General features: G+C 45.1%; 1 protein-coding gene across 4 annotated transcripts in view; it reads right to left on the reverse strand.

Moving 5' to 3' along the window:
• Positions 1–27,695, reverse strand: part of USP31 (ubiquitin specific peptidase 31) — a 212,496-nt gene that overhangs the window by 106,181 nt on the left and 78,620 nt on the right. For 2 of the 4 annotated variants that reach the window (XR_006604546.1, XM_045072683.1), the window contains exons 14-15: positions 24,691–24,849; positions 23,126–23,278 (exon numbers count right to left, since the gene is read on the reverse strand). Coding sequence is in view for 3 of the 4 variants with exons in the window: in XM_045072683.1 (XP_044928618.1) it covers positions 23,126–23,278; positions 24,691–24,849 (312 nt within the window). In the remaining variant the exon portion in view is untranslated. Of the gene's footprint in view, positions 1–12,744; positions 21,035–23,125; positions 23,279–24,690; positions 24,850–27,695 lie in introns of those variants that run through there. The other 2 variants (XM_045072681.1, XM_045072682.1) reach the window with 2 other exon arrangements.

Raw genomic sequence — 27,695 nt, forward strand, 5'->3', positions numbered from 1 at the left:
TGTTACCTGTTCTTCTGGCCAACTGGCTATAAACCAGAGGTTCCCAGAACCTCTTCCTAAGGTCTGACAGTTTGCTGGAATGGTTCACAGAACTCTGTCAACAGTTTACTTGCTAGATTACCAATCTATTACAAAAGGATACAATTCAGCAACAGCCAATGGTAGAGATGGATAGGGCAAGTTGTGTGGGAAAGGGTGAGCAGCCTCCCTCGCCTCCTAGCACCTCTGTCTTCACCAACCTACAAGCTCTCCAAACCCTGGATTTTTATGGAGGCTCTTCGTGAAGGCAGGAGTGATTAAATCACTGACAATTGGTGATTCACTCAACCTCTAGCCCCTCTCACCTCTCTGAAAGTTGGGAGGTGAGGCTGAAATTTCCAACCCTCTAAGCACAGAGGCGGTTCCCCTGGCAACCAGCACCCACTCCCTCTTTAGGGGCTTTCCCAAAGTGACCTCAATACACATCAATAACAAACTCAGGTCGGGTGGAAGGGGCTTCTTATGAATAACAGAAGACACTCCGTTCACATTTATGGTTCCTCTCAGGAAGTTGCAAAGGTTTTTGGAGGTCTGTGATAAGAACCAGGATGAAGACCTAATATGTGTTTCTTACCAATCACAATATTACAAATGTTCTTTTCATTCTTGATTTTAGTAAGTTGAGCCTTTTTTTTTTTTTTTTTTTTTTTGATCAGTCTGGCTAAAGATTTGCCAGTTTTTTTTTTTTTTTAAAGATTATTTATTTATTTGACAGACATAGATCACAAGGAGGCAACGAGACAGGCAGAGAGAGGAGGAAGCAGGCTCCCTGCTGAGCAGAGAGCCCGATGCGGGGCTTGATCCCAGGACCCTGGGATCATGTCCCAAGCCGAAGGCAGAGGCTTTAACCCACTGAGCCACCCAGGCACCCCAAGATTTGCCAATTTTGATGACTCATTCAAAATACCAACTTTTGGTTTTGTTGACTTTATGATTTTTCTAGTCTCTATTTTACTAATTTCTGCTGTAATCTTTATTATTTCCTTCAGCATGCCTTAGGTTTAAATTGTTCTTGTCTTCCCCTAGCTAATTTTTGTATCTTCTTTTTATACTTAGAATTTATAAAAACCCACAAAACATCTCCGAGTGCAGAACTTTTTTTTTTTTTCAATTAATCCTAAAAGCATAAATCAGGAGGCCCCTTTGACATAAAAATTTAAGTATTCAGGTCAAATTTTCTTTTCTTTGATTATTTCTTCCCCTCGGTCTACTTCATTATGTATTTTTGGAACTCCTTTTACATAAGTGTTGAATAATTTGATCTAGTTTCATATCTTGTCTTTTATGATTTTTGTCTTTTTTAAATAAATTTTAAAGGCGTTTCTTGATAAAGGCTTTTAATTTATCCATTTGATTATGCTATCCCATTTTTGAAACCATTCTTTGTATCTCCAAAATTCCTTTTGCTTCTCTAAGGATACCTTTTCATTGGACCCTGTGTGTGCTTCTGTCATTGCCTTGTCCCTCTAAATCTCGTGGCAGCAGCGGGGCTTCATGGTGTGCCCCTTGTTCTGAGTCTTTAGGGTGCTTCTTCTCTTTCACGTTGATGAAGTCCTTCCCGTGTCCAGAGAATTCCCTCAGAAATAGGTGAAGATAGTTCAATGCCAGTAGCTGAGAGTGAGCTTCATTAACGACTCCTCGTGTTGATGGGTTGTGAGAACAAAAGGAGAAGGAAATTCTACTTTGATCATTAGATTGGCTAACTGACCACAGTTGCAGAAAGTTGAGGTAAACATACCCCCTTGGTTTATGGTGTATTATTATATTCAGTCTGTGAAAAGCCTGCTTTCATAAAATAATTGAAAGTTCTTTCTCTTATTCATGCATGTATTGAGTTATTCTCCATGCCCCCTCGATAACTGCCCCCTGCAAGGGGCTACCTGGCAGGTACTGATCATACACAATAGTGTCCCCCCTCTCCCCTTACAGGCCGTGAATGAAGACTCCAAGGCATCGCTGTAGAACCCCCGGCTCCTTAGAGAGCAGGACTTGTCCCTTGCATTGTTTTGTACTCACTGGTTCTCTCTCCTACCCTTTCACTATAGCATCTGTACATTCCACAGATGCTGTAGGGTTTAGGGAGGTTCGGGGTGAGAATCCTTCCATCACTTTTTTTGGCAAGACCTTCTCAAGGTCACAGGTTTTAGGAGGCCCTCCTTCTCCCACACTGAGCTCTCCACACAAGCCTTCTGAGGGATGCTACTTTTGTTTGTAGGCATGGCCTTGGAGCTTTCTCTTTGGTTTAAGCAAGGACACTTCGGTAAGATACTGGAAGAGAGAGAGAGTCAGATGCATAGCTTTGAATTGTTATCTGGTCTGAAAAAATCCTTTTCTTCAGCGTGTTTCTTTGCTATCTCATCAGAGGGAAAAATCTAAAATCGTAAAAACCAAAATCACACTACAATTGTCCTCTTTTCCTGGGGAATAAACCATTGATGGCTAATATTGCTCTTATTTTTCTGATAGGCATGAGCAACGTAGAAAACCGCAAACGTTTCTCTGTGAATAATGTGGGCCATGTGGTTATTCTGTTCATATTTTCTTTCGACTCTAAGCCACATGAAGGCAAAGAGCATGTTGGTTTTGCTCAACACTCTTCCCCCAGCATCTGGCATACTGTGGCTGACACACAGGAGGCATTCCATAAGTAGCTGTTGAGTGAATGAGCCAAACTTCAACAAAATGCTTAATCGCCAAATGGGATCTACAAAAAAAAAATGAAGGGCTCCATCTGGACCATGTTTTGATCTGAGAAAGAAGCACGCAGTCTGACTCCCGATCATTGCTTCCTAATGGCAGGGGGACAAAGGGGTCAAGGAATAACATCTCCCTGCTCTGGCAGGGTGTGAACAACAAACCAAGAACCTGAGCCAGCTGAGAGCAAACCTGAAGGTGAAACAGGAGCCAAAGGGGGTATAAAAATCACCGCTGGGATAAATGCTGTAAACTCGGGAGGCTTTTGGTGGTGGTGTGGGAAGAGACGGACCTGATCAGGAAGACTTCTCTGGTACCTGAGAAAAGAGTAATACCCATCACCCGATCACCGAGGTGGCGAAGGGAGGGGGAAATCCTCCTTCTCCCCCTCCTCTTCCGACTCTTCCCTGTCCTCTTCCTAGAATTCTCGAGCATGCCAACGTTGGTGCCAAAGGAATCACGTATTAGTTAGAGTGCAGGCTGTCCCGTTGAAACAAAGACTTAACAACCTGGTGACTTCGGTAAAATAACAGGCTCTTCTTTTTTCTCTCACCACAGTCCAGAGCTGCGGGGCTGCCCTGCCCTCGCTGGCAGGTGGCTTCGCTTCTGCTTGCAGGGGCCACCACAGCCCAGCCAGCAGGAAGAGGAACGAGAGAAAGTGGAGGTCAACCTGCTTCCTTTCCAAAGATGTGACCCATCAGTGGCATGCACCCATTCCCCTTACACCCTCCTGGCCAAAGGACCACCCACCCGCAGGGGGGAGGGAAATGCAGCTGCCGGCCGGGGTGCGATGAACGGAAAACGGAGGACAATTGTCACTTTGTACTGCAGAGGACGAAATCACTGACCCCCAGACACAAACTCACTTCTCAACACCTCTAAATACTTGCCTAAGTGTTGGCCAAAGTTCCTGTTTCGAGGGCTAGAGCAGGAAACCCCGCCAGCCCCAAACCATAGTGGATGATCTACCCCAGAGTTTTTCCAAACTCCAGACATTTTAGACCCACCCTTGCAATTTTTGGCATCATCTATCACCCAGGTCCTATATGAAACCATGCCACAGCCCTTCTACCAGAGGCACACATGCCTCCTGACCTTGTTATGGTCCGTCCTGCATCCGTCCTGCAGGTTCTCTGGACTCACTCTTCACCACCTGTAGAATTAACATGGAGGGAGCCATAAAAACACACTGCTACCTGGGCTTCACCTTAGGCCAATTAGAATCTCTAGGTGAGGGTTCCAGACGTCAGGAATTTTTTTTTTTTTTAAACTCCCAGGGGAATTCTAATGTGCAATGAGGGAAGTGATCCAGTGCCTGAAGATTACTACTAAATTCCCACAGAGGGCAGGAAAACTGCGTTCCTTTCTCCTTCTTAAAAGGAGAGTGCCTTGCTCAGCCCTGGCTTGGGTCAGAGTGGTTCATCTCAGAAAGCTAACAAAGCTAACATCACATTTATACTCAGGCTTGGTGGGGAACAGAGGCAAGAGGGACTTCTTTTTTTTAGTGGGTCAACCAGACAGAAGAGGATGTCTACTTTCCCAAGGCCGTTCAGCAAGTCAACAAGCTCCTAACTCTTGCGACACAGCTCCGGCCACACTGCCTTTTTGATGTGGCTCAAGGCTCGCTCACTGAGTTCCATGGCCTTCCTCATCCACTCACCTTGGATGAAGGTCAAGGAAATAATAATCACTCACCCAGTTAACACCAAGCACCAGACATTTGTCTGAATACATCTGTGACACTGAGGCACAAAAACATTTTCAAAAGTTTACCCAAAGTCACAAAGCTGGGAAGCGGTCAAGCTGGGAGTTGAACCTAGACAGTCATGACTCCAGGATCCATGATTTCAGAACTGCTCCCTTAGACCATCCCTGCTGCTGGAAGGAGGTGGCTCTTCCTCCCGATAGGACCACAGGTCAGAAAGAAGCCAGTACAAGGTTCTGATTGAGCAAACATTTGTGGAGCATCGAAGTGTGCAGGAAAAAGCACTAGTCTCATAGAGGTTCCAAGGTGCCGGACCCTCTGCCCTGGCCTGCTCTCTGAGAACCCTCTGGAGGGACTGCCTTCCTTCTGCTCCTCTGAGCCTGGGATGGCTCCGCAAAGACGGGGACAAGGGTCACCCAGCTCTAACTGCGGCCACTTCTGTTCTGGACAGCACACACCACACACAGGGCCCAAGCTACTACACAGAGACAGGCTTTCTGTGCTGAGCTCCTAGGCAGGCTATGGCTGCCAAAGCCCCATTCAGTCAACACACAGGCTGGGGAAAAGGCATTCAGGGAACAGGAGAGTGGTTGTTAAGTAGAAAGTGCCACGCATGTCGCCCCTTTGTCATCCCCTTTCGGCACTGTCACTCTGACAAGCTCTGCCTGACACAGGGGCATTAATTTTTCATGCCACCCTGCCGTAGACAAACAGATTTGTTTGGAGCGATGATAAATGAAATGCAAATGTGCCTGGGAGCCCGGTGCGGAGAGGCTGAGACCACAGGTCACATCGTGCTCCCGCCTCATCCTCCCGTCCCCACGACACCTCCAGCCGCTGCTTTACATCTGCCACATCCCGTGGCTCCGCGGAGCAAAAGGTGACTGCTGTGCAGAGGGAATACGATATTCTCGGCGGGGAGCAGCCAAGTTGATTAAGAAAAATTCACTCCCTCAGTACCGTTTCTGATCTCGTGTTTATCTTCATTTAAACCATCCTGGGTAGATGTGTTTTAATTGCAAGCCACATCCATTCCTTTTTCCGGAAGCAGGCAGGGGCATAAATTATAAAATAAATAAATGATTAAGAAACATCTAATTATTGTTATTAGTTTTTTTACTTGAAGGTACTTCCAAGCTGCTTCTTATTAAAGTCATTCATCAAGGAGCCACCGTGCCCTTTCTGGAGGCGCTGCTCCCAGGACCGGTGCAGGACTCACTGTCTCTTGCAGCACGAGGTGCTTAATAAACACGGAGAATATTGATGGCCGTGAATTCCTCCCTCAGCCTAAACTCCGGCATGATGGATTGATGCTTCCTAAATATGGCGGAGAGTCCTCCGGCCATTCATCAGCCCTACCACATATACAGGTGTCAGCCCTAGCAGACGTCAGCCTCTAACTGCCTCCTTCAGAGCACACATACAGAGAAAAGCCTGCGTTTCCCACACAGGGACCTCATCAATTTTGCATGTGCTGCAGTCCCTTGACTTATTAAATATTTATAACAATGTCATTATTTACCAAACAAGCTACCAGGCTGTGCCCAAGGCCCCCAGAGCCAGAAGCCTGAGTGTATGGAGCAGGGACCACCTCTCAGCGCCCCTTTGCCACTAGAGAGCCTTTGAAGGAGAGGCAATTGAGTCTAACAGACAGGTTTCTCTGCCTTCCTTCAAAAATGAACCTGTAAGGTCTCTCCAGGTTTTGGAGATGGAACAACCGGGCCAGAGGTGCATCATCCTTGACCAAAGTACAATGAAGCTTAAGGGTGTCACAGAGCTGGGAGGTCTCCCACCAGGGACCCGTGTTTGCCATTCTTCCATCCTTGCCAAGATGTCCTCACTGTTCCCCAATCCACTAAGTCACTCTCTTCTGATTCCACAAGCAAGAGCTCTAACGTTTCCACATTAATGGCCAATTATGTCTCTAGGCAAGAGACAAAGAACCTCATTCGCTCTGCAAAGATTTATTGAGATTTATAAAGATTTCATAGTAAGGCACTGCCTCAGGTGTTGGGCTGTCTCCCCAAACTCACTCCCCCAGTCCTCTTCTCTGACAGAGCCAACCACCCTTCTACCATCCAAAACACCATTGGGAAATGTCATACTTCCTTCGATTTTCTTGCAACTTGGTGATAAGCAGGTAACCAAAACCCTGGTCAACAAGAGGGAAGGATTTATTAGAGGAGGCTGGGGATGGTCTCTGGGAAATATTCTCTTACTGCTCGAGAGAACTTAGGCAGAGATAGATCCCACATCCTTCAACTGGACATTGTCAAGTTTATGCAACTGTGGCAGTTGCTACTGAAGGCTGACTCTAAGGACAAAGGCTACCATGCTGAGAATGGCAGAGAGAACCATGGTCCTCGTGACCCTGATGAGGCGCTCATCCAACCCCTGCATCTGCTCTGCTTCTGGGCTCCTTATGAAATCAGCTTATTAAAATGTCTTTCTCTTTTTGCAGTTAGACCACAGTAATAAAAATCGTCACAGATCCTAAAACTTGAGGAGCTGGCCAAAGTCTGAGGAGACATTTGCATGGTCTAATAGTACCTCTCCCAAGACATCTATTAAGTACAAAGTGAAAAATAGTAATTTTACAATGCACAAACTGAAAAACATCACCTTAACCAAGTGACCAAGATTCTGATGTCACCAGGAATAGGACATATTAATATCATGTACTCCCTATGCACCGAGAAGGGCATATTGCTTTTGTGATATTCTTGCCAAAAAATGCCAAAAAACCTCCATCTAATTGGGACAGTGCATAAGACAAACCCAAACAAGGGACATTCTACACAACTGGCCAGTACTCTTCAAAAACTGTCAAGATCAAAAAAGACTAAGTGCTGTCACTGCTTAGAGGAACTAAGGAGAAATGACAATTAAATGCAATGTGGGACCTGAGCCTGGACAGATACGGAAAAACTTGTGCAACCTGGATAAAAGCCTGTAGTTTAGTTAATGGTATTGTACTAATGTTAGTTTCTGGTTTTGAACATTGTACTACGGTTACACAATATGCTGACATTGGGGGAAGCTGGGTGAAGAGTATATGGGAATTCTCTGAACTATTCTTGTAACTTCTCTGAGTCTAAAATTACTTTTTAGTTTCAAAAAAAAAAAAATTGAGCAAAGGAGGTTCTAAATTCTGTAACCAAAAAGCAGAAATTTCCTCACTTCCTGAATTTGCTGTAACAAAAATTACTCAGAGATTACAAAGAAAAGGGCTTTATATAATCTAGATTCTCCTTCTAGTAACTGCATGGCTGAATACAGTTCTATATGTTGATGATTTAATTCCCTTATTTACTATCACATAGGGAACTGGGAGTAATAATGTGAAAAAACACAAGACTTGTGGGGCGCCTGGGTGGCTCAGTGGGTTAAAGCCTCGGCCTTCGGCTTAGGTCATGATCCCAGGGTCCTGGGATCGAGGCCCGCATCGGGCTCTCTGCTCAGCAGGGAGCCTGCTTCCTCTTCTCTCTGTCTGCCTCTCTGCCTACTTGTGATCTCTGCCTGTCAAATAAATAAATAAAATCTTAAAAAAAAAAAAAAAAACACAAGACTTGTAGTATTAGGCCTAATCCACATCCAAGATCTATCACTCATTACCTGTGTGATCTTGGGTAAGGTTTTTACTCTCTCTGAGTCTCCGTCTATACATGCATAAAATGGAAATAGGATCCTCTGGTCAAGGCACTAAGAGGCAGCTTCTGGGCCTGAAAGCTGAAGGAGGGTGATATAAAATAGGGCTGGAGGAGAGGGCAGATTTAGGACCTGGTTGTGGAAGTGGATCTAGACAGGGCTTGTGAATGGATCTGATGTGAGGACAGGGGCGGAGGGAAAGGCCAGAGTCAAGGATGGACCCCTGGTCTGCACGGAGCAGCTGGGCTGGACAGTGAAGCCGTTTACTGAGTCCTGGAATGGTCTGGGAGGATGGGGCGGAAGCAACATTTAAAGAGATAATGGCTAAAAACATTTCCAGGTCTGATTCATGAAGTACAGGATAAAAACACATTTAAAAGTGAAACTAATGAAAAACAAAGAAAAGCATCTTCAAAGCATTTAGGAAAAAAAAAAAAAGAAAGAAAGAAAGAAACCCAGCAGCACACCTTCAAAGGAACAACCATGAGATTAATAACTGACTTAGCAACAGAAATAATAATGGCAGAAGACCACAGAATGAAAAGGAAAGAAAATAACTTGCAACCTAGAATTCTATTCCCAGTGAAAATAACCTCCAAAATTAAAGGCAAAATAAAGACCTTTCCCATCAAACAGAAGCTAAGAGAGTGCATCAATAGCAAGGGCAGAAAAAAAAAAGATTAAAAGGAATTCTTCAGGCAGAAGGAAAAGGACTGTAGGCGACACACTGGAATGCGGGAGGGGAGAACAAGCGACAGAGGGTGAGCGTACGGGTCCATCTAAGTGAACACTGGCTTTCGACACCCGTAGTCATGTTAGTTATGTGTGTTCTGTGTCTACACAAGTTAAATACACATGGAATTGGAATGCATAGCGACCAGTAACAAATGGTGGAAAGGGTAAAATGGACTCAAAGTGTTCTAAGACCCTGAAAGGGCAAAAATTACTAAGTTTTCTTAGACTCTTCTAAATCAGGAATGCATGCTGATATCATAAGGACAGCCACTAAAAAAAGAGTAAGAGGATGAAAATAAACTAGTAAGAGGATGAATAATAAACTGACAGAAGTGAAAAACTGGAATTTTTTAAATGTTGGACTGATCTAAACAAAAGGCAAGAAGGAAGAGAAAAAGAAACAGAAAACAGGTGGGACAAATTGAAAAGAATACTAAGATAGGAGAGAAAATCAAAGACACTTGCAGTCAATGTAATATATTAAATGTAGACAAACCAACCCCCCAATTAAGCCTCCCTATGATCCTGTAGACACACTTTCAGCCACATTTTACAGGTGAAGAATTTGAGGTACAGAGAAGTGAAGTAATCTGCCAAAGGCTGTCCCGCTAAGAAGTCACCATATCAGAATTTGAACCAGCAGCCCGCCTCCGGGACCAGAGCATGTCACCCCCCCAGGAGCTCCCCTTGTCTCTGTCCACCCAACACTACTTTAGGCCAGCGTCCAGACTGCTCACAGACTCCTGCAACAAGCTCCTTAACCCGGGCTCGCTGGTGCCACATTGTTGCCATGGTGACCATGCTAAGGCACAAAGTAGATCTCCTCTCCCCCCTAAATTAAAATGTCTTCCTGGATTCTCATTTACTTCAGGACAGACCTCAGTCGGGGGGGCCCTTCTAGATGAGGCCTCTGCGGCCTTCCTTGCCCCTCCAGCTACTGCTTCCTGCCCCACATTCCAGGAAAGCTGGATTCCTGGGGTTTCCAGAAAGTGCAAGCAGCACTTTCAGCCAGAAAGGTGCAAGCTCTGCTCCAATGGCCCCTCCTCTGTAAAGCTCCCATGAGGGTCAGCCCCAGCTCCATCGCTACCGTTAGGATTAGGAATGGCACCGTTCCCCAAGCACTTTTTCTGTGCCAGAGACTGCGCTGCGTGCTTTACGGGCATCCTTCGTATTTAACCTCCACAACTCCACGATGCAAGTCCTGCTCGTCTTCCTCTTCTAGACAGGAAGGGGACTCAGAATGGTTAAGTGGATTACTCAAGCAAATCCACTAATTCTGGTAGTCGATTTTTTACTAGGTACTGGGAGGCCTGGCACTCTCTGAGGCACTGGATTAAAAGCAGTGAACAGAACAGGGAGGCAAGCTACAGAAGTAAGCGTATGTGCTACACGTACATACAGACGCCCTGTTGCATCTGTATCGCATACAGGCTCCATGCTGCGTATGTATCGCTTATGGATGGCTGTAACATATAGATTACTGCATATAGACCAAAGGTTGCAAATGTATTGCATACATGCTATGTTGTATATAGACTGTGGTAGTTGACAAGTTACATAAAGAACTATAATAAAGTAGGGAGTGGGGGGTGGGCCATGAAACAGGTTGCAGTGTTTTAAAAGGGTGATCAGGGAGGGCCTTGCTGAGAAGGCAACATCTTAGGAAAGACATGAAGGCTGGGATGGCCATGTGGGTACCCCAGAGACAGGCCTCCTGAGCAAAATTCCAGGAAGTTGGCTGGAAGAGGGATGAGAACGCGGCGATGCCTTGAGGGAAGAGCAATGAGTAAATAGCATGGCGGGAAGCACTGAAACGTTAATTACCTATGAACCAACCTGACCCTGGCCAGATTATGAGCTCCTCAGGACGTGGTCATATCCCCAGCATTCAGGCATACAGGAAGCACTGTAAAACAAAGGAATCTGGACTTCGATCTTGAGTGCAACAGTAAAGGGGCTTTCTCCACTGCCACATTTCGTGGATTGGGAACCCTGAAGCCAGTGCCACCCGTGCTCAGCCACACTGCACCATACCCACACGTGCCTTCCGATGAGTCTGACACCGTCCGAGTCGCAGGAACTGGATCGCTATATGGTGAGCCTCTGTGAATTCTTCTGAAGCAAAGGAAGAGCGCAGGAGAGACTGCCAGTGGCGGGGCGGCCTGATTCTGACTATAACCCTGGTTTCATTCATATCCCCTTCCCACTTGAAGAAAAACCGAGCTATTATAAATACAAAGTACAACCAGATTAATGTCACAGCCCTGAATTCTTAAAGAAACGAGGTGCAAGGCCATCAGGCTATATGGCGTGATGCAAAAACCTATCACTCGAGGAGAGAGCCCTTGTCGTTTCTCTGTAGCCAATGTTGACAGGGGGTGAGAAACTTGGCTAAGACCAGACCAAATCAAGACTGAATTCCAGAGGGTTCTACATGAGGTAGACCCAACCCACCCAGAGAGGTGAAACCTACCAGATGACCTGCGTGGAAATGTCTGAGACTCAGGCCCGCAAAAAGGAAAACCAAAACCACCACCTGCAAAAACTTAGGAGCAGGCTTCAGAAAGGGAAAGGGGACCCTGAGGGTGGGGAACAGGCTGAAGTCCCATCCGATGGAGTCACAGTGGTCTAGAATCACTCCCTGGGCCCAGAGGAACATGTGTCCTGGACCAGGGGCTTTATCAAGCCTTTGCTTTCTCTAGGAAGACTGACGGAGGACAGAAAGGCGTACAGGGAGATACTGATCATTCAGATATTTTTAAAAATAATCTTCCAAATTCTACGGAGACAGACAAAATGATCTGTAAACATCTGCATAACTATTAAGTCTATGTACTTTATGACACGCAAATACTTTCAGGCATAATGAAGCCTCTTGAATGATCAGTGTACTACATGGTTAGTCTTTATGGAACCTAAAATAAAACTTCACTATTTAAAATTAGAGAGGTTTGGGGCGCCTGGGTGGCTCAGTGGGTAGGCCGCTGCCTTCGGCTCAGGTCATGATCTCAGGGTCCTGGGATCGAGTCCCGCATCGGGCTCTCTGCTCAGCAGGAGCCTGCTTCCTCCTCTCTCTCTCTGCCTGCCTCTCTGCCTACTTGTGATCTCTCTCTGTCAAATAAATAAATAAAATAAAAATAAATAAATAAATAAAATAAAATTAGAGAGGTTTGTTAAGTGCCATACCTTGGTTTCAAGGCATGTGGCTCATACCTGTCCTTGGTTAGGAGCCGTTTCCCTGTCCCAACCCTATAAACCACCAGGCAGTGCTTTAGAAAAAACAAGATCTGCTCTGCGGCCTGAAGCTAATAGTTTTCAAGTACAACGATGGCTGGTGGCACTCGTCTAAACTGAAACCCCTGCTTCGTTGCAAGTGCACTCCTCTCATAATGTTAAGCATGTCAGCAGAGACCAGCACACTAGACTTTGAAATTACGTTTGCTGATGGCGATCTTTGGTGCCCCCAAGTGGTCATAAGTAATGTGCCATCTCAACAGGGAGACCGGTCCTGAGGGAAGGTGAAGACTGGGAAAAAATTTTTTTCAGAACATATGGTTAAAAATAGGGTATCTGGGCAAGAGAGGGTCCAGAAAAGAATGGCTCCTTTGCTGGACCTGAGCCAGACTGTGAGTTATTTCCAAGCCCCAAGGCCCAGGACACAATACCTCTTAGAGAAAGTGGGAATTATAATCCCTGATCATGAAAAGTAAAATAAGCATAGATGTGATTTTTTGTTGTTTTAAAATTCCCCAGATAGAGCACCTGTCCGTATTCTTCTGTGATTTGCTCTTCCTCACTTCATACTATGGTGCTAAAGTGTTTTGTAGAGATCAGTGTGGTACAAAGATCATTCCTGCTTCATTTCCAAGGCTAGTCAACAGCAAAAAGATATAGGTTGGCAAAGGGAGAAAGAGGAATATGGCTTAAGGAGGGCATCATGTAATAAATTTATTATATTTTGTTACATTTTCCACTTTTCTCTTAATTCCAACTGTATACTATATAATCAACTGCTGTTCCAGAAATAAAACGTTTTTAAACATAAAAATATAAATTTTGCTTCTTAAAAGTGCATACACCTTGAATAATAAAACATACAAATAAATAACAGAAGTCAGTGACACATCTCATGCAGTTTGTTTCTAAAATAATTTAAAAATGTATGGTACACTTTTCTTCCAGCCTCAAGAAAAGCCATCCTGCCTGCCATATTACTGTACAACTAAAGAAGAAAATGATACAGAAATCACTATGAACGGAGCACGAACAGTATCAAGGCATTCTGAGTACAGTGACAGGGACATGCAGCTTGTAAGACAACTACAGAAAATTCCAGTGTAGCACTGAAGCGTTCAGGGAAGAAACTGTTTTTGTAATGGGGCTTGAATTCGATTTTAACCAGTGGTGAGAGGCACAGTTGGTGAGCAAACCGAGAGGGAACACAGACGCGTTTTTGGAAAGGCCGGCATTGGACGGGAGCTTCAGAAAACCCTGGGACTGTCTTCCCATCTGGTACGCAGACACTGGGTCACTGAGAATAGCACCTACAGGCAATTTCCCACTGCCGATTCACCCCTCCGAGGCCCCTCTTCTTCGAGGGGCTTTTCTACAGGGGGATTTCCAACTTGGATTTTCACTTAGATCTTCATTCCCTCAAAATGGTGGAAATACCAGGTAAGTTGTGTTTCTTTTCTTTTCTTTTTTTTTGTAGGCAGCATCCTGCTGGACAGGGTAAAACCACTTGAGCAGCACAGCAGACTACTCTAAAGATGTTGTACGTGCCGTTAGCTCACCACAGATTAAAACTCGATTTCATTCGCCTCTCTAGGTAACATACTAGCAAATTTTTGGATGACTATTATTTGACTTTTTGTAATTACATGGAAAAACACAGAGGGTTACCAAAAAAAGGACTCCAAATAAAATGCTTCACAATCATTTTTAAACGGAAAATCACTCCTGAAATGACACCGCGGAGAAGCAGAGAATGAGCCGACTAGGACATCAGGTGACGGCGTGGAGTTTGCTACTGAAATTACTACAGAGACAGTCATTCTGCCAAAATCAGGAACAGGCTTTCCAAGGCCACGAGCGCTTTACTTCAGCATTTTCTAACTCAGAGTGCCTTCCCAGCCCCCCTGTGGGTCTGGCCCTCTGGTGGCATCCAGAGAAAAGGCTCTGGGAAGGATGCACACCCCCCAGGGGACTGTCTGCTCTGGCAAACTGAAGACCACTGAATCCCACTAGACTCAAGTGTTGGGCCACCCACCAAACGCTCCAAGCACCCAAATGGAGTCTCAGATCAGAGAGGCTCCCCTATTTCAAACTGGATGTTAAATCAGTGGTTCTCTTTTTTTCCCTTTCCTCTCCGATGAAACAAGAGTCTCAGTCAGTCACTCCTGAGTGCTTCACATGGCAGTGATTCTCACCACAGGGATGGTGTTTAGCACAGTGGTTCTCAATTCTGACTGCAAATTAGAAACCCCCAGCAGCTTTAAAATGTATGGCAATTCCTGGGACCTTGCCCCTTCACTAGTTAGATCAAAGTCTTAGGAGTAGAACCCAGGCATCTTTAAAAGTTCTCTAGATGATTCTAGTGAGTGCTGAGCATTAGAAGTCATTCAGAAGAGGCTTAACGGAATCTTCAGGAGAGTACTCGTATGAGATTTGAAAAAGCCTCCCAAGCCTGCAGTGGACCTCCCTTCCCTCCAAAATTGGGAAACACTTGTTTTGAATGCTTGTGAGATGGATCTAGAAACTAATCCACTGTAGTATGCTACCATAAATTCCATGAGCTTAGTCTTATTGTGACTAATGGCTGGGAATCTCCGAAGCTTTCCAAAACAGCTCTAGGTCTCTACAAAAGCCTTTTAAAATTGTTAGCACTATTAGAAGCCACATTTTCTCCTTGTGACCACAATAGAACCTTAGAAGATATAAAAAATTAAAATCTATAGAAAATGGCAGGTTATTTTTTTTTAGAACAAAATACTTTAGGAAAGTGTTCATGCTAAATACAGTATATAAACCCGTGTGTGTTCAACATATCCAATTCCACTCCTGCTTGCAAAATACCATTTTACATACAATCTTGCGGATTAAAAAAAAAAAAAAAAAAAGCAAGCAGCAAAGAGAAACATTTGCAAGCAAAACAAGAAAACACATTCATGCTCTTCTGTATTGATGATTAAGCCACATGTAAAAAATTACAAATTCAAAAATAGAGCTCCATAATCCAAGAATTAGCTTTTTAAAAAAATTTACATTTAGGGTAATCTACATTTTATTAGTTATTTGCATAGGTGGTAAGAACATGCTTTCTGGGTTAGATGGAGGCCATGCAAAATCGTTTTCATTACTTGGGGGGGAAAAGATGACTTGTCATGCTCAAACGGCAGCTGCAAAACAAACACTTTGAGAGTTGATCAAAAGGCAGTGCGAAACACTAAGTGTTCATTTGAAGAAAGCATAGGATTCCACCCCCCAAAATGTAGTCAGGTTTAACAGTAACATTTCCTTTATGAAAGTAAAGACCGACAGTCTGCACAGTAGCAGCTACTCTGTTTATGATATAGGCACTGGTTTGTCAGGGAAGTCTGCTCTTCTCAATTCCAAATAATACAAGTTCAACACGCCTCACAGAATATGTGTTTTATTGAAACTGTGCTTATGATTTGCATACTATCTCAAAAATCCAACCCAGAAACACTAATTATCTTGCCATCCAATAATTCCGATAACCTACATAGGAAACAACAACTTCGGCTGTTCGGTTATTTGTCAGAATGAAATGTAACGTCAGATGTCAAGCTATTTTTTAGAAACATGTTTATTTGAAGTAAGTAAGCTCTGTTCCACAGCTCTTCTTTGCTTCATTCTTCCTAAAGGCTGACACTACTGCCTCCTTGACATAACTAGTTTTTTCCGCGACAGTTACTTTAGAGCGATGGCAATTTGTCCCCGACCCCCAAACCCCACATCTACTTTCATACACACGTGGATGACCAAATTCTAATGGAAAGTGACTTTGTAATAGATTTTCAAACCCTAAGTAGTAGAGACAGCTCAGTCTGAAAAAGTGGATGTTAAGAGTATAATGTCTCTGAAGATGAAGAAGGGCACTTTTGGTTTCTGGAACAGGAGAGACTTGCTCAAGAGGACCACAGGCCTTGGCCAGTTCACCAGAATCCACTTGCTCTCTTTGTTCGGGGGGGACTGTCACTCCATTTAAGGTATCACTGGCATCCCCTGGCTCATCGGCTGGGCTCCCAGGGCTCCTTGGCTACAGCGAACTCACGATGCTTTCCGCTTGCTTTTAGGAGCAAAGCAGGCCCTCAACAAATGCTTGCAGAATGAATGAATGAATGAATGAATGGGGAAAGAATGATTACAAGGGTTTAGGGCAGCTTCACAGAGAACTACAATATTTTACCAGACCACAAATACTCCCACATCCATTGCTATTGGTCCAGCGAGGTATTACTTCCTTTCAGTTAGGTTGCTTTTAGGATGGGAAAGCACCAGGGCTGGGAGGTCATCTTGAAATGATGTGAGCTCAAACATTTCGTTGTGCTTCCACATTATACAAGGGAGTGCAAAGGAATGATACAGCCTCAGTGCACTGAATATTCACAGGAAAAGAAATCAAAAATAGAAAGTTTTTTGAAAAGCAAAAAACATTAAAAAGCCACACTCCTGTCAGGGATTACTCTGTGCCAACCAGGAAATGACTGCTCTGGCCCACCTGGTTATCAACCAGAAACTCTGGCCCACCATCCTTGACGGATCATTTCTAACCCCAAAGCACAGATATGCTCAATGCGCCAAACATCACCAGGAAAATAAAAAACAAAGCAAATGCCATGTCCCTAAGCTACTGAACAACTGAACTGAACCAAGTAATAATTTTCCCTTAAGATCTTTCACACCTCAAAGACCACGTCCAAACTTTTGGGCAAATATCCTCTTCTGTGGCTTAAAGATGGTTCCTAGTCATTATGGATGAGATTTTCATTGTTTATCAAGCACAAAAACAGAACAGCTTAAAGACGCCCAGACAATGCCACAAGGCTTCCTGACTTTTTTTTTTCATTTAAATATGAAAAAATGAAGACTAAACCCCATAGACTTATAGTTTACAGATACTGAATTTTTTTTCTAGTTCCCATGGAAAATTAAAAATAAATCTGCAGAGTTGTTCTTCAGTTTGGTGTTTTTGGTTATTTTTTTTGGAAAACAGTGGATGTAATGGAAAATCCATTCCTGAAGATCTCGAGAATAAAAATATTTGCCACCGTGAAAATTAAACTAGATTCTACTAATGCTTAACTGATAATAGCCACAGAAAAAGGTTTTATTAAAAACCCTTTGGGCAGACAGACTATAATTCTAAGGCTGTTTCAGAGCTTCGGATAGGAGATTTCAAATGACATCTACCTTTTTGAAACAAAGACGAGAGGCTCAAATCAGACAAACATTCAACCCCTGATTGATGATCCCATACTTGGTGCATCTTTTCCAGGAAATAAAAGTGACACAGAAAAACCAGCAGTGGCTAAACACTGAGAGGGCTGTCAGTGTGCCCGAGGAAGAAGTGACAACACTGAGGGCAGCCAGTCGTCGACGGTCACACTACAACAGAGAGGAGAGGAGCGCTGCTTTGGGAGACCAGAAGCTGGTGCAGTGCAACGGGGACACCTAGCGAAGGGGCGCGGACAGGACTGAGTGCACTGGGCAACAGGCTCATGTTCAATGAACTTCACGGAGCACTATGGTAACTTCCACAAGGCGGAGTAGCTAAGTCTTAAAAACTGCAAGGGTCTAAAATTCCAGCTACCCTCAACAACAATGGCCTCCAGACTTGCAAGTTACCTGCTAATGCTCAAAGTAGCAGCAAAATAAAGTTAGAAACCTAATGGAAATATTTCCCAAGAGGTATTCATGGGAGAGGGCGGGATGGGGAGGAAAAAAAAAAAAAAGGCAGCGCAGAATTCATAGCTATGCATGTGCATGTATTCTAATCACTTCACACACAGCAATACTGGAAAGGGAGGTTATAAATGGATTTGTGCACCAAGAGTTCAGGAAGAGCTGGGAGGGTTTACAATTTTTTTTTTTTTTTTTTTTTACAAATTAGTATTTTAAACCATAAAAACTTAGTATGCTAAACTTCGTAGCAAAGCGACAAATGCTACGCAAAGAGAATCAGGGTCATGACTCTCTTGACACTTAAAAAAAGAAATAGAAAAATGGAAAAAAAAAAAAAGAAAAAGAAAAAGCTAAAAATTGCTAGGATACCTCCAGAAATCTTGAAGAACTATGTATCTTGCTTATCAGTGAGATTTTGGTGAGGTTCCCTTGTTTTCTGAACAAGAAATGCAATTCGCACTGACAACACCAGATGGAACGCGCTCCAATTCTGCTTCTGAGTTCTGAGTAAGAGACGAAGTCTTAAGCACAGAGAAGAAATAAACGACTTACTGAAAAGCAGTGTACAACGGACACTGACAGGCAGCATCAGAAGCGCACACGTAATACTTTGTCACACACTGCTTCGACACACCATCGACTGACTTTTGGCATTAGGCATCTTCTTTCCTCTCCAAGTTACAAGAAACACCGGGCACGCGCACAGAGGGTAGCATCGAGCTTTCAGCTTCCAACACAGAAAAAAGCAACAGCAGAGAAGGAAAATGGTACAGATTCATGCATCCAGGTCAGAATCCACTTTTTTCCAGAACTCTTTCAAAGGTGTTAACTGCTCTACTACATTTCAAAATGCCAATGGCCATAGCTAGCAAATTCAGAAGGAAAACAAAATTAATTAGTGACCGGCTCTGACTGTCCTATGTGCCGCCTCTTAAGACAGATCTTAAGAATCAAGACAGCTTATAGTACACACATCTTTGCAGACATGAAGGTCTGAAAGACTTCAGTTCTGCCTCTAGAAATTTCTATCTGCAGCAGCTGGAGAAGCGACAGTCACTCACAGGCCACCTTCGTCGTCAACCCTTTTACTGATGTGCATCCACCCTAAACTGGCTGAGTATATACCTGAGAAACATTAGTGTGAAAATATTGCCCTTTACAGAGACTGGTAGATGGGGCCAAAGTGCAAAAAGCAAGTCTTCTCTCGGTTTGTTCATTGTTAGCGTCACAGTTTTTAGAGCTCCTGGTGCCCTACAACAATCAGCTGTGAGGACAAATCCTGCTCAGATGAAACCCAAGTCAAACAACCGATCCTTCTACAGCACACGCTAATGACAGCTTAACTGGTTCAGAGGTTTCCAAACCCTAATGTCCAACGGAAGTCATGAGAGTTCTCTAGAAAGAAATATGTACAATTGCTAAAGGGACCGCCCAGGGTCTCGTCTACGATTCTTCCAGTTAGCTTGATATCAATGCTTTGCCTACGGCTGTTATTTGGTTCAATGGCAGAATAAGGCGACGCTTTTAACAATTTGCAGTTGAATTCTACACACACATATACACACACTCATACGCACGCGCACGCACACACACACACGCACGCACACCAGGCACGTGACCCAAAACATACAAAAGCATAAAGGGCTTTGGTGGGAGGGAAGGGTTCTAAATAAATAAACATCTTTACAGATAAAACACTTAGATTGCAGAAATATCACTGAGGTTTTGGAGAAGGCCGTGCAGAGGTTTGCATGCTAGAAGATAACTTTTTTGAGGATTTCTCAGCAGACTGCCTGCCACCAGGAGATGCCGGCACTCCAGAATCTAGCTGGGAAGACTTGGATTTGCGAGCAGACAGCAGGGAATGTTTAGCAGAAGCAGGGTCCTTGGAGACAAGCTGCTCTTTTCCAGCTGCACTTGCATTTGGCTGCTGGGAACCTGGAGGCTGGTAGCCTTTCTCTGCCTTGTCATCCACGGCATTCTTACCAGCCGACTTGACAGAGCTCCCACCTGCCTTCTTGGAGAGCAAGGTTGTTTTGCCAAGGTCAGTCGACCGCCGGGTTTCCTTCTGTCTCAAGGCTGACTTGAAGAAGGACAGCCCCTTGTCCTCTGACTTGCTGTCCCTCTTCAGACCAGACTTCATGTTTGCATTGGGGGAACGCAGACTGGCCATGGAGGAGCTCCTGACATGCTTTCCATCCCCTCGGCCCTCCCCCGCCCTGGCCTGGCTCACCCGAGGGGAGTTGGGTTTAGAGCTAGAGGTGACGCTGGCTCTGTCCGAAGCCAGGCTTTGCCTGGAGCCCTCTCTACTCAAGCTCCGGTCTGAAGTCCTGCTCTTCCCAGGAGGGAAGGGGCCCCTTGCAGCAGGGCCCGAAGGTTTTTTGGCAGATGTGGAGGGAGCAGTGTAAGTGAGGGAGGAAGATGATTTCTGCCTCTGGGGTGAAGGAGATGATGTGGAGTCCTGGGGTTTGGAGGAGGACTCCTTTCTGGACTGGGCAGGGGCAGGGGAGGAATGCCGTCCACTGGCCCTGGAAGAAGAATCTGCTTTGCTTCGGGAGCGGGAGGGCTTTATAGAAACTTTTACAGGAACAGGAGAAGAAGGGGATGTACTTGAAAGAGAGGACTCCTGGCTTGCCAAGACTGGTCTCCCCTTCCGCAAGCTTCTGTCTGGCTCAGAAGTGCCTTTGGAGCTGGGGGATCTCTTGGCTGTGCTGTCTGGTTTCTTTGTGAGGGAGCCCGGGTGGCTTGTGGGTTTCACTTCTTTGACTGGAGAGCTGTCTACAGAATCGCTCTGATCCACATAAGCGATCTGGTTATTATTATCAAATGGATCAGAGATGGGGGGCACATGATCCCCTTGTGCTGAGTTTTTCCTCTGTGTGTCTACAACACTGGAGTTCAATTTGCGGGTGTCTGATTCGTCTCTGAACACACCTTCCATGACAGCCAGAGGGGCCCGGCCCACAGCCTTGTGCTCACGTCGGCTGTGAGTATCATTTGATTCCTGGTAACTGCTGGCAAGGTTCCTCAAGCTGCCAAAGCAAGAGATAGAGACCTTGTCATCCGCTGCCTCCCCGATCTTCTCCAAGGTGGAGGCAGAGGTGTGGATCGGAGAGTCCCCTGAGAACCGAGAGGGAGAACTGGAGCGCATCTGCAGCTTGGCGGACAGGGACCAAGAAGGTCTAATGCAATTGTCGTTAACGGCCAAGGGGCTGGTGACAGAAGATCTGGATGACAAGCTCTGACGCTGGACGCTTCTCACGAATGGTCGAGTTGAGAAACCTCCTGAATGCAGCAGAGAGAACAGCATTAACCTAAACCGAAAACACGTCCCAGCAACACTTTAAGATACTGAAGATGGAAGGCAGGCAAGCCTGGTGGAATGACAGGAGTGTGACCGTCACAGCCAGCATATCTGGGGTCACAAAGGCAGCCACGTGACTTCCAACTTTTGTAAGCTCAATTCCCCTATGTACAAAATAGGGACATTCTAACTCAAAAATCAGCGAAGGGTCTCTTTACTTCTTGCTGTACGTCGGGGGTCAAGAGACTTAAAGGCTCAGACGGTTCATGCTCTAGAGTTTGTGGGCCAACCACTCAGCTCTGTCACTGTAGGATGAAAGCCACCAGAGAAGACACATAAACCAATGGGTGTGGCTTTATTTACAAATAAAGACGGGGCCATATTTTGCCCATAGGCAGACTGCTCTAACTCACAGGATTACTATAAGAACTAAATTAAAATCCTGAAAGTCTTATGCCCACCTGGCACTTCGCAGGCGCTCAGTAAATGTGAGCTACTGAAGATTCTTCATCTAAGGACAACCAGGACCCACAGAAGTCAAGTCGCTGCTCAAGATTACGGAGTCAGAGGCAGAGCAAACACCAGAACCACAAACCCTTGCCCCTGACTCAACGCCATATGCAGTCTGACTTGTGATTACTGACTATAACAGCAGATCCGTGGAAAAAAACAGAGACAATACACTCCCAGCCTGAGTGACTTCAAACTTCTGAAGGCAAATATCCATAATCGAACAATATACTCCTGAGTGATTTCAAACTTCCGAAGAAAAAGTTCATAATTAGAACTACACACTTCTATTTTGAGTGCCTTAAAACTTCCTTCCAAAGAAAATATTCTAAATCAGACTCCGTGCATATTGGGTGCTGTAGCTGTGGTGTTTATAAAACCTTCCAGATAAGATCCCCAGAGACAGGCTCTGCTCTGTGGGCACCACCTGGCCCCTCGGTGATGACGATGCTTAAGAGGATACTGATTTCACCAACTATACAGTTTAAAAACTGACGGAGGGCATACCAGCTTACTGTTAAAACAGTGAATTCTAAATTTAAAGGCTGCATTGAGAAAAACCTACCTAAACAAGCAAAGGTCCACTGGCTGGTTTTCCATAAAATGTCAGGAGCTTAGCGATTCCAGTTAAGTACTGTTACTTTACAAATAAAGAGGTAACAAGCCAGAAGAGGGAGCGGGGCTGGAGTCGCAATGACGCAGACCTCCCCTGCCAGCCTCCTGCCGCTTCCCTCCACTACACATTCTCATTTCTCACAATTACCCATCGCAAGACGCAGATTACAGCCACCAGCTGGCCGCCACCGGCTGGCCGCAGAAGGAGACTTGCTGGGAGATGAGTCACCGTCCTCATTAGAGAAGCTGAGCTCACTCTCACCTCCTCCCAGCCTCAGTGCCTGGGCTGCCTGACACCTTCCCATACCACCTGGGGTTCCTGTCAGAACTGAGGGTTCTGCTGCCATTACTCAAGCAGTCAGTGAAGGTTTAAAAAAAGGGGGGAGGTCCATTTGTATTGTATTTCCCAAGTTTTTGTATTGTGACCATCTTCAGAATTCTTGAAAACTACCTTTAAACAAAGGCAAGAGTTTTTGCTCTAGATGCTTCTATACTTAAAAGAACATGCCACGAATTCCTCTAAAGGAAACGGAGGAAGAAAGGGGAGAAGTCAAGGGTCGGGTAGCCCTCACGGGAGCCAGCACTGTGACTCCTCCTTGCCAGGAGGCCCGGGGCAAATCACCACTTTGGAGAATCCCCTTACAGCTTATTTTAAGGACTCTGAAAAAGCACTTTGAAACAAATGTATATATTATTGTACAGAGTTAAAGCTCCAGCCTCCACGCTGGACCTTAGAAGTGGAAAATAATGAAGTGGGAGAAGAAAGCCATCCTAAAGGTTAGAGGAAAAGCGAATGACCAGGTTTATAGAAAACGGCACTTAGGACTGTAACCTACAGCTACACAGCCCTTTTACCTTCTCCCAGTCTTCTTGGGCCTTGGTTCCTAAGCATGAGGTACCCTGTGCGTGTCTGTGTGTCAGAGAAGTGTCACAGAACCCATACCCACCATCATCTTCACTCCTCTCCCCAGCCATCTCCACCGACTCGGACAACGAGGCCAGGGAGGTACGTCTGGAGGAAGCTGCAGAGGTCACGCTGGCTTGCTTGCTCCCCGGGAGTCGGCTCACCCAGTGTTCGCACAAGGAAGAACTTGTGGAGCCTGCAGTAAAGGAAGCGGGCACTGAGGTCAGGTCAGAATCCTGGGCTGGCGGCTCGGGGCACACCTGCACAGAAGTGCGGCTCCGGAGCTGGAAGGTGGCCGCGCCCAGGCTGCTTGCCTATTCCATTAAGATGAGAAGGAGGGCAGACTCGCACATGTTCATAGTGGTGAAATGCAAGTGGAGGCATGGACACCTCATAATGCAAAGTGCAGGCCTTAAGTGCTGGCAATGGAATCATTCATACTCACTCTACAAATATTTATTAAGCTCCTACTGCCGGGCACTGTTCTAAGCACACGGAAAAAATTCCCACACAGAGCAAATAAAAGTGGCATGCTCCGTTACCTACTTAGCCTCACTGCTTTGTGGAATAGTTAAGTCATTTTCACGATGTTAATACACAAACACACACTCATACGCACATACCCAGGCTGTGTGTCAGTCTCTTACTGTCCATTCCAGGGATGCCCTAAAATATACTCCAGAGCACCAGATACTGCTCTTGAAATTGAGAACATGTCTTTGATAGACTTCAAGAGGATGTAATTTCCAAGCATATCTCGGGCTGTGGAAAGCGCTGGGGGAAAGCACTAGAGCACTGGAGTTCCCACTCTCTTCATGGAGTGAGTGCTACAGAGAGGGGTGTACCGAGTGAGGCTTGACTCCAGCAGGGGCTCACACTGCTTCAGCTGCGCCCCCTTCCAGAGGCTTCGAACTGACCTCTCGCAAGCTTCAGTCCGGGGCTAATACTCCCTAACGTGATCCCAGGTTACCATGTCCCCATCCTCAGCCACAGTCTCTTAAACTCTGCCTTAAGAAGCATGCATCATCTTGTTTGGACGGTGTGGCTGTATCCAGACCAGATCCCATCCAGCTAAACTCAGAATAGGACTATAGCCTTCAACCCGTCTAACAGAACAGGCCAACCTCACAGGGAAAAATAACTATTTTGAATGGCACTTTACCTTTTCTACACAATGACCCCGTAAGGCAGGTATTATTAGTATTCCCAGATTACAGGTGATTAAATATGTGGCTTAAATGGGATGTGCTCCAAGATGATGATTCAACCGAAACATGGCAGAGCCAAGACTCATTCTCTCTTTTAGAATAGCAGGCCATATTGCTTTTCCATTCATCCATCCATTCATTTATTCATTCACTCATACCACAAGCAAACATGGTGAGCTCACTTTGAGACACGTTCTACCTGCTTCCATGTGAACTCTGCTGGTTCACACGTTGCATCCCTGTTTTCTTGACCACAATCATTTTGGTTTCTGGATTAAGTGTAAACGTGACGATTTCTCTGACCAGCCCCACGGAGTCCTGAGACCCTGTGGAGTTCTCTGGACCATTCATGACCATCTTCTGTTCTAGAAAAACCTGCCGAAGAAAAAGTCGGCCTTACCTGCCACTGAGCTGTTGGCCGACCATGACGGAATAGCCGTCCGCCTCTGGTAGAAAAGGATGTATGCAGTCTGTGTGCAGACCTCATCTTCCGACAGCTGCTGCACGTCGCTGTCATCAAAGCAGTACCACAGGCCGTCCACAGAGTTCTTACAGTACGCTGCCAAAAAAGAGCCTGTCATCAATACCCGGGGAGGAGGGCGCTAGCCACTCCACTCTGCCCAAGGACACTTGTGTTTTGGCTCGCATCATTAATTCAAGAGCTTTTTAAGGCTGCATGTAATATGTTTAAAAAAAAAAAAAAATTCAAATGGTCTATCACACTCAGGCAGAATGTTTCAGGGAATTCTAAACTATTCCAGATGGACAAAACTCTCTTTAATCTTAGAAAACACAATATACTCATTTATTTAAACCAGTGGGTCTCAACCTGGGACAATTCTGCTCCCCTAGGGACATCTGGCAATGAATGGAGACATTTTTGACTGTCACACTAGAGGCCAGGGTGCTACCGGCATTGAGTGGGTGACCGGTTATCCAGCTCAACATTCTACAATGCCCAGGACAGTCATCCGCCACAAGAATTATCCAGCCAAACTATCAAGAGTGCTAAGGCTGGGAAACCCTGATATAAGCATGTTATCACATTTTCATGTTTATTAGAGATAGAAAACAGAACTAGAAATAAGGATACTAATAACTACCAGCAGCTAATATTTGTTTAGCACTTATTATGTGCCAAACTTCTCAGCTAATCCTATGAGATTTGTTCTATTATTATTCCCATTTTACAGAAGCTCAAAAAGATTAACCGATCTGCCCAAGGTCAAGCAGCTGGTGAAGGGCAGGGCCCAGCTCACAACAGATGAATCTAGTCCCTGAGCTTACACTTAAAGCACCCTCCCTCTCTCCCTCAGGGGTAGCACAAACAAAGACCCAGAAATCCCCTGGCAAACTAAGAACATTTGAGCTCATAAATGCATGAACGTTTCTCTCCAGTTCAAATTCTAAGCCTGAGATAGAAATAATGACCATTCAAGTACCAACAAAAGCAGACAAGAACTTAGTGCTCATGAAGCTATGTGATCTTAAAAGGATATATCAAGGGGTGTGGTAAGCTTGATCCAGAGGGATACATTCTTATCACTCTTTCTACAAATACCCATTTATTGGAGTGAGAATGAATGAGTGCTAGAATATTTCACTGAACACTCCAGGAGCAGGACATGTGGTGTCCTAGAGCCCTGGAGTTCCCGCTCCAGTGGCTCCAGAGTGACTCCCTTGTAGGCAAAAGCCACGTTTGTCAGTATGGGACCTTAAGAAATGAAAGGGACCCAGGTGAAGAGGGGCTACACTGGACAGATCCCCGAAAAGAAGAGCCGAATAAGAATCTTTGATTGTGGGGAGGGAAGTCATGGATAGCTATGAACTCCTAGAACGAGAAGTGGAGAGAGAGGCAGCACAGGAGCTGATAAAACAGCAACTGGCCCGTGGTGTCAGGTCAGACTTGATATAGAAATGACCCAGCTGGCGAGGCAGCTGCTCGTCTAGAGTGGGACACACACCCAAGACATGGTTACAGAGCAGCCCAGCACTTAACGCCACAGTGTTTCTCTTCAGGGTGATCTGTTCTCAGTCACAGCAAGGCAACTAAGGCAGCAAGGCAAATCACTAATGGTTTCAGTGTATTTACAAAATCATTCTGCTTGCTTTTCTTCCTGGCACTAGCTTCTCAATTGTTCTCTAGACAAGTGCTACTCAAATTGTGGTTCATAGATTGGTCTCCGTCCACAACAAGGTAAGCACGCAAACTGAGATTAGCATTAAATAACAATCTGACACCGTTGTGATATTCTTACTGTATTTTACAAAGGCTGTTTCATGAAAAATTGGAAACTTTAAAAAAGAAAAAAGGCAGGTTCTTCATCAAGTCTGATCTAGAATTCATACATGAGTTGGCCATACATATACTATGTGATTATAACTAGAACTAGTGCAAAATAAAATTCCAATTAAAAACATGTTATCTTGAATTCAACAACACTAAGGCACTTAAAATGTTCTCTAAAAAACCGTAAACTTTTATATATCAATCAGAAAAGCAGTGGTATGACCTAGGCATCACAAAGGGGAAATAATGCAGAAAGTGCCTAAGCTCTTCCTAGGTAACAACAGGTCCCGAGAAGCAGGCCTGCACCCTTCTAGCTCACTGGCATAGGCACCAAGTTCATGTGAGGTCACCTGCCATAAGTCACAGAACGTGGAAGAGGTGTCTAGCTTCTAGCCCTTGTTCCTGTCTCTAAACTATAGGACCTCCAAAGTACCTGCGGGTTTTCAGGTATTTTCCAAAGCCCACTCTATATATGGAACAAAACAGGATAAAATCCAGGTCTGTCTTACTTGTTCTCAACAATTTCTTGCTAGAAAGTGCATTTTCGGGGTGCCTGGGTGGCTCAGTGGTTTAAGCCTCTGCCTTCAGCTCGGGTCGTGATCTCAGGGTCCTGGGATCGAGCCCCACATCGGGCTCTCTGCTCGGCGGGGAGCCTGCTTCCCCCTCTCTCTCTCTGCCTGCCTCTCTGCCTACTTGTGATCTCTCTCTGTCTATCAAATAAATAAATAAAAATCTTAAAAAAAAAAAAGTGCATTTTCTTGAGAAACAACATTATCAATGGAACACACATTCTCTACCGACAGCAGGTTACTATCCCCACAGCTTCTCCTGAGCCTCCAGCACTCTGACCACATTCTCCTGGCCCGCTGCTGCGCCTGCTATGCACATTTCCACCACAGAATCTACGACACGTTACTGATCTTACATATCATCCGGCCCTATATCCCTCTATCCGATTATGCTCCTGGAAGACAGAATTAAGGCCTGCTCGTTTCTGATGCGTCTCTGCTGTGAGCCCATGGCAAGCTATGTAGGATGTGGTCCATGAATGTTTACCTAAATAGAACCTACCAGTACAATCACGACAGTGTAAAATAATGGCCAAAACTTACAGA

This window comes from Mustela putorius, unplaced genomic scaffold (assembly GCF_011764305.1).
Source record: "Mustela putorius furo isolate JIRA1106 unplaced genomic scaffold, ASM1176430v1.1 tig00004041_pilon_pilon_pilon, whole genome shotgun sequence".
Lineage (NCBI taxonomy): Eukaryota > Metazoa > Chordata > Mammalia > Carnivora > Mustelidae > Mustela > Mustela putorius.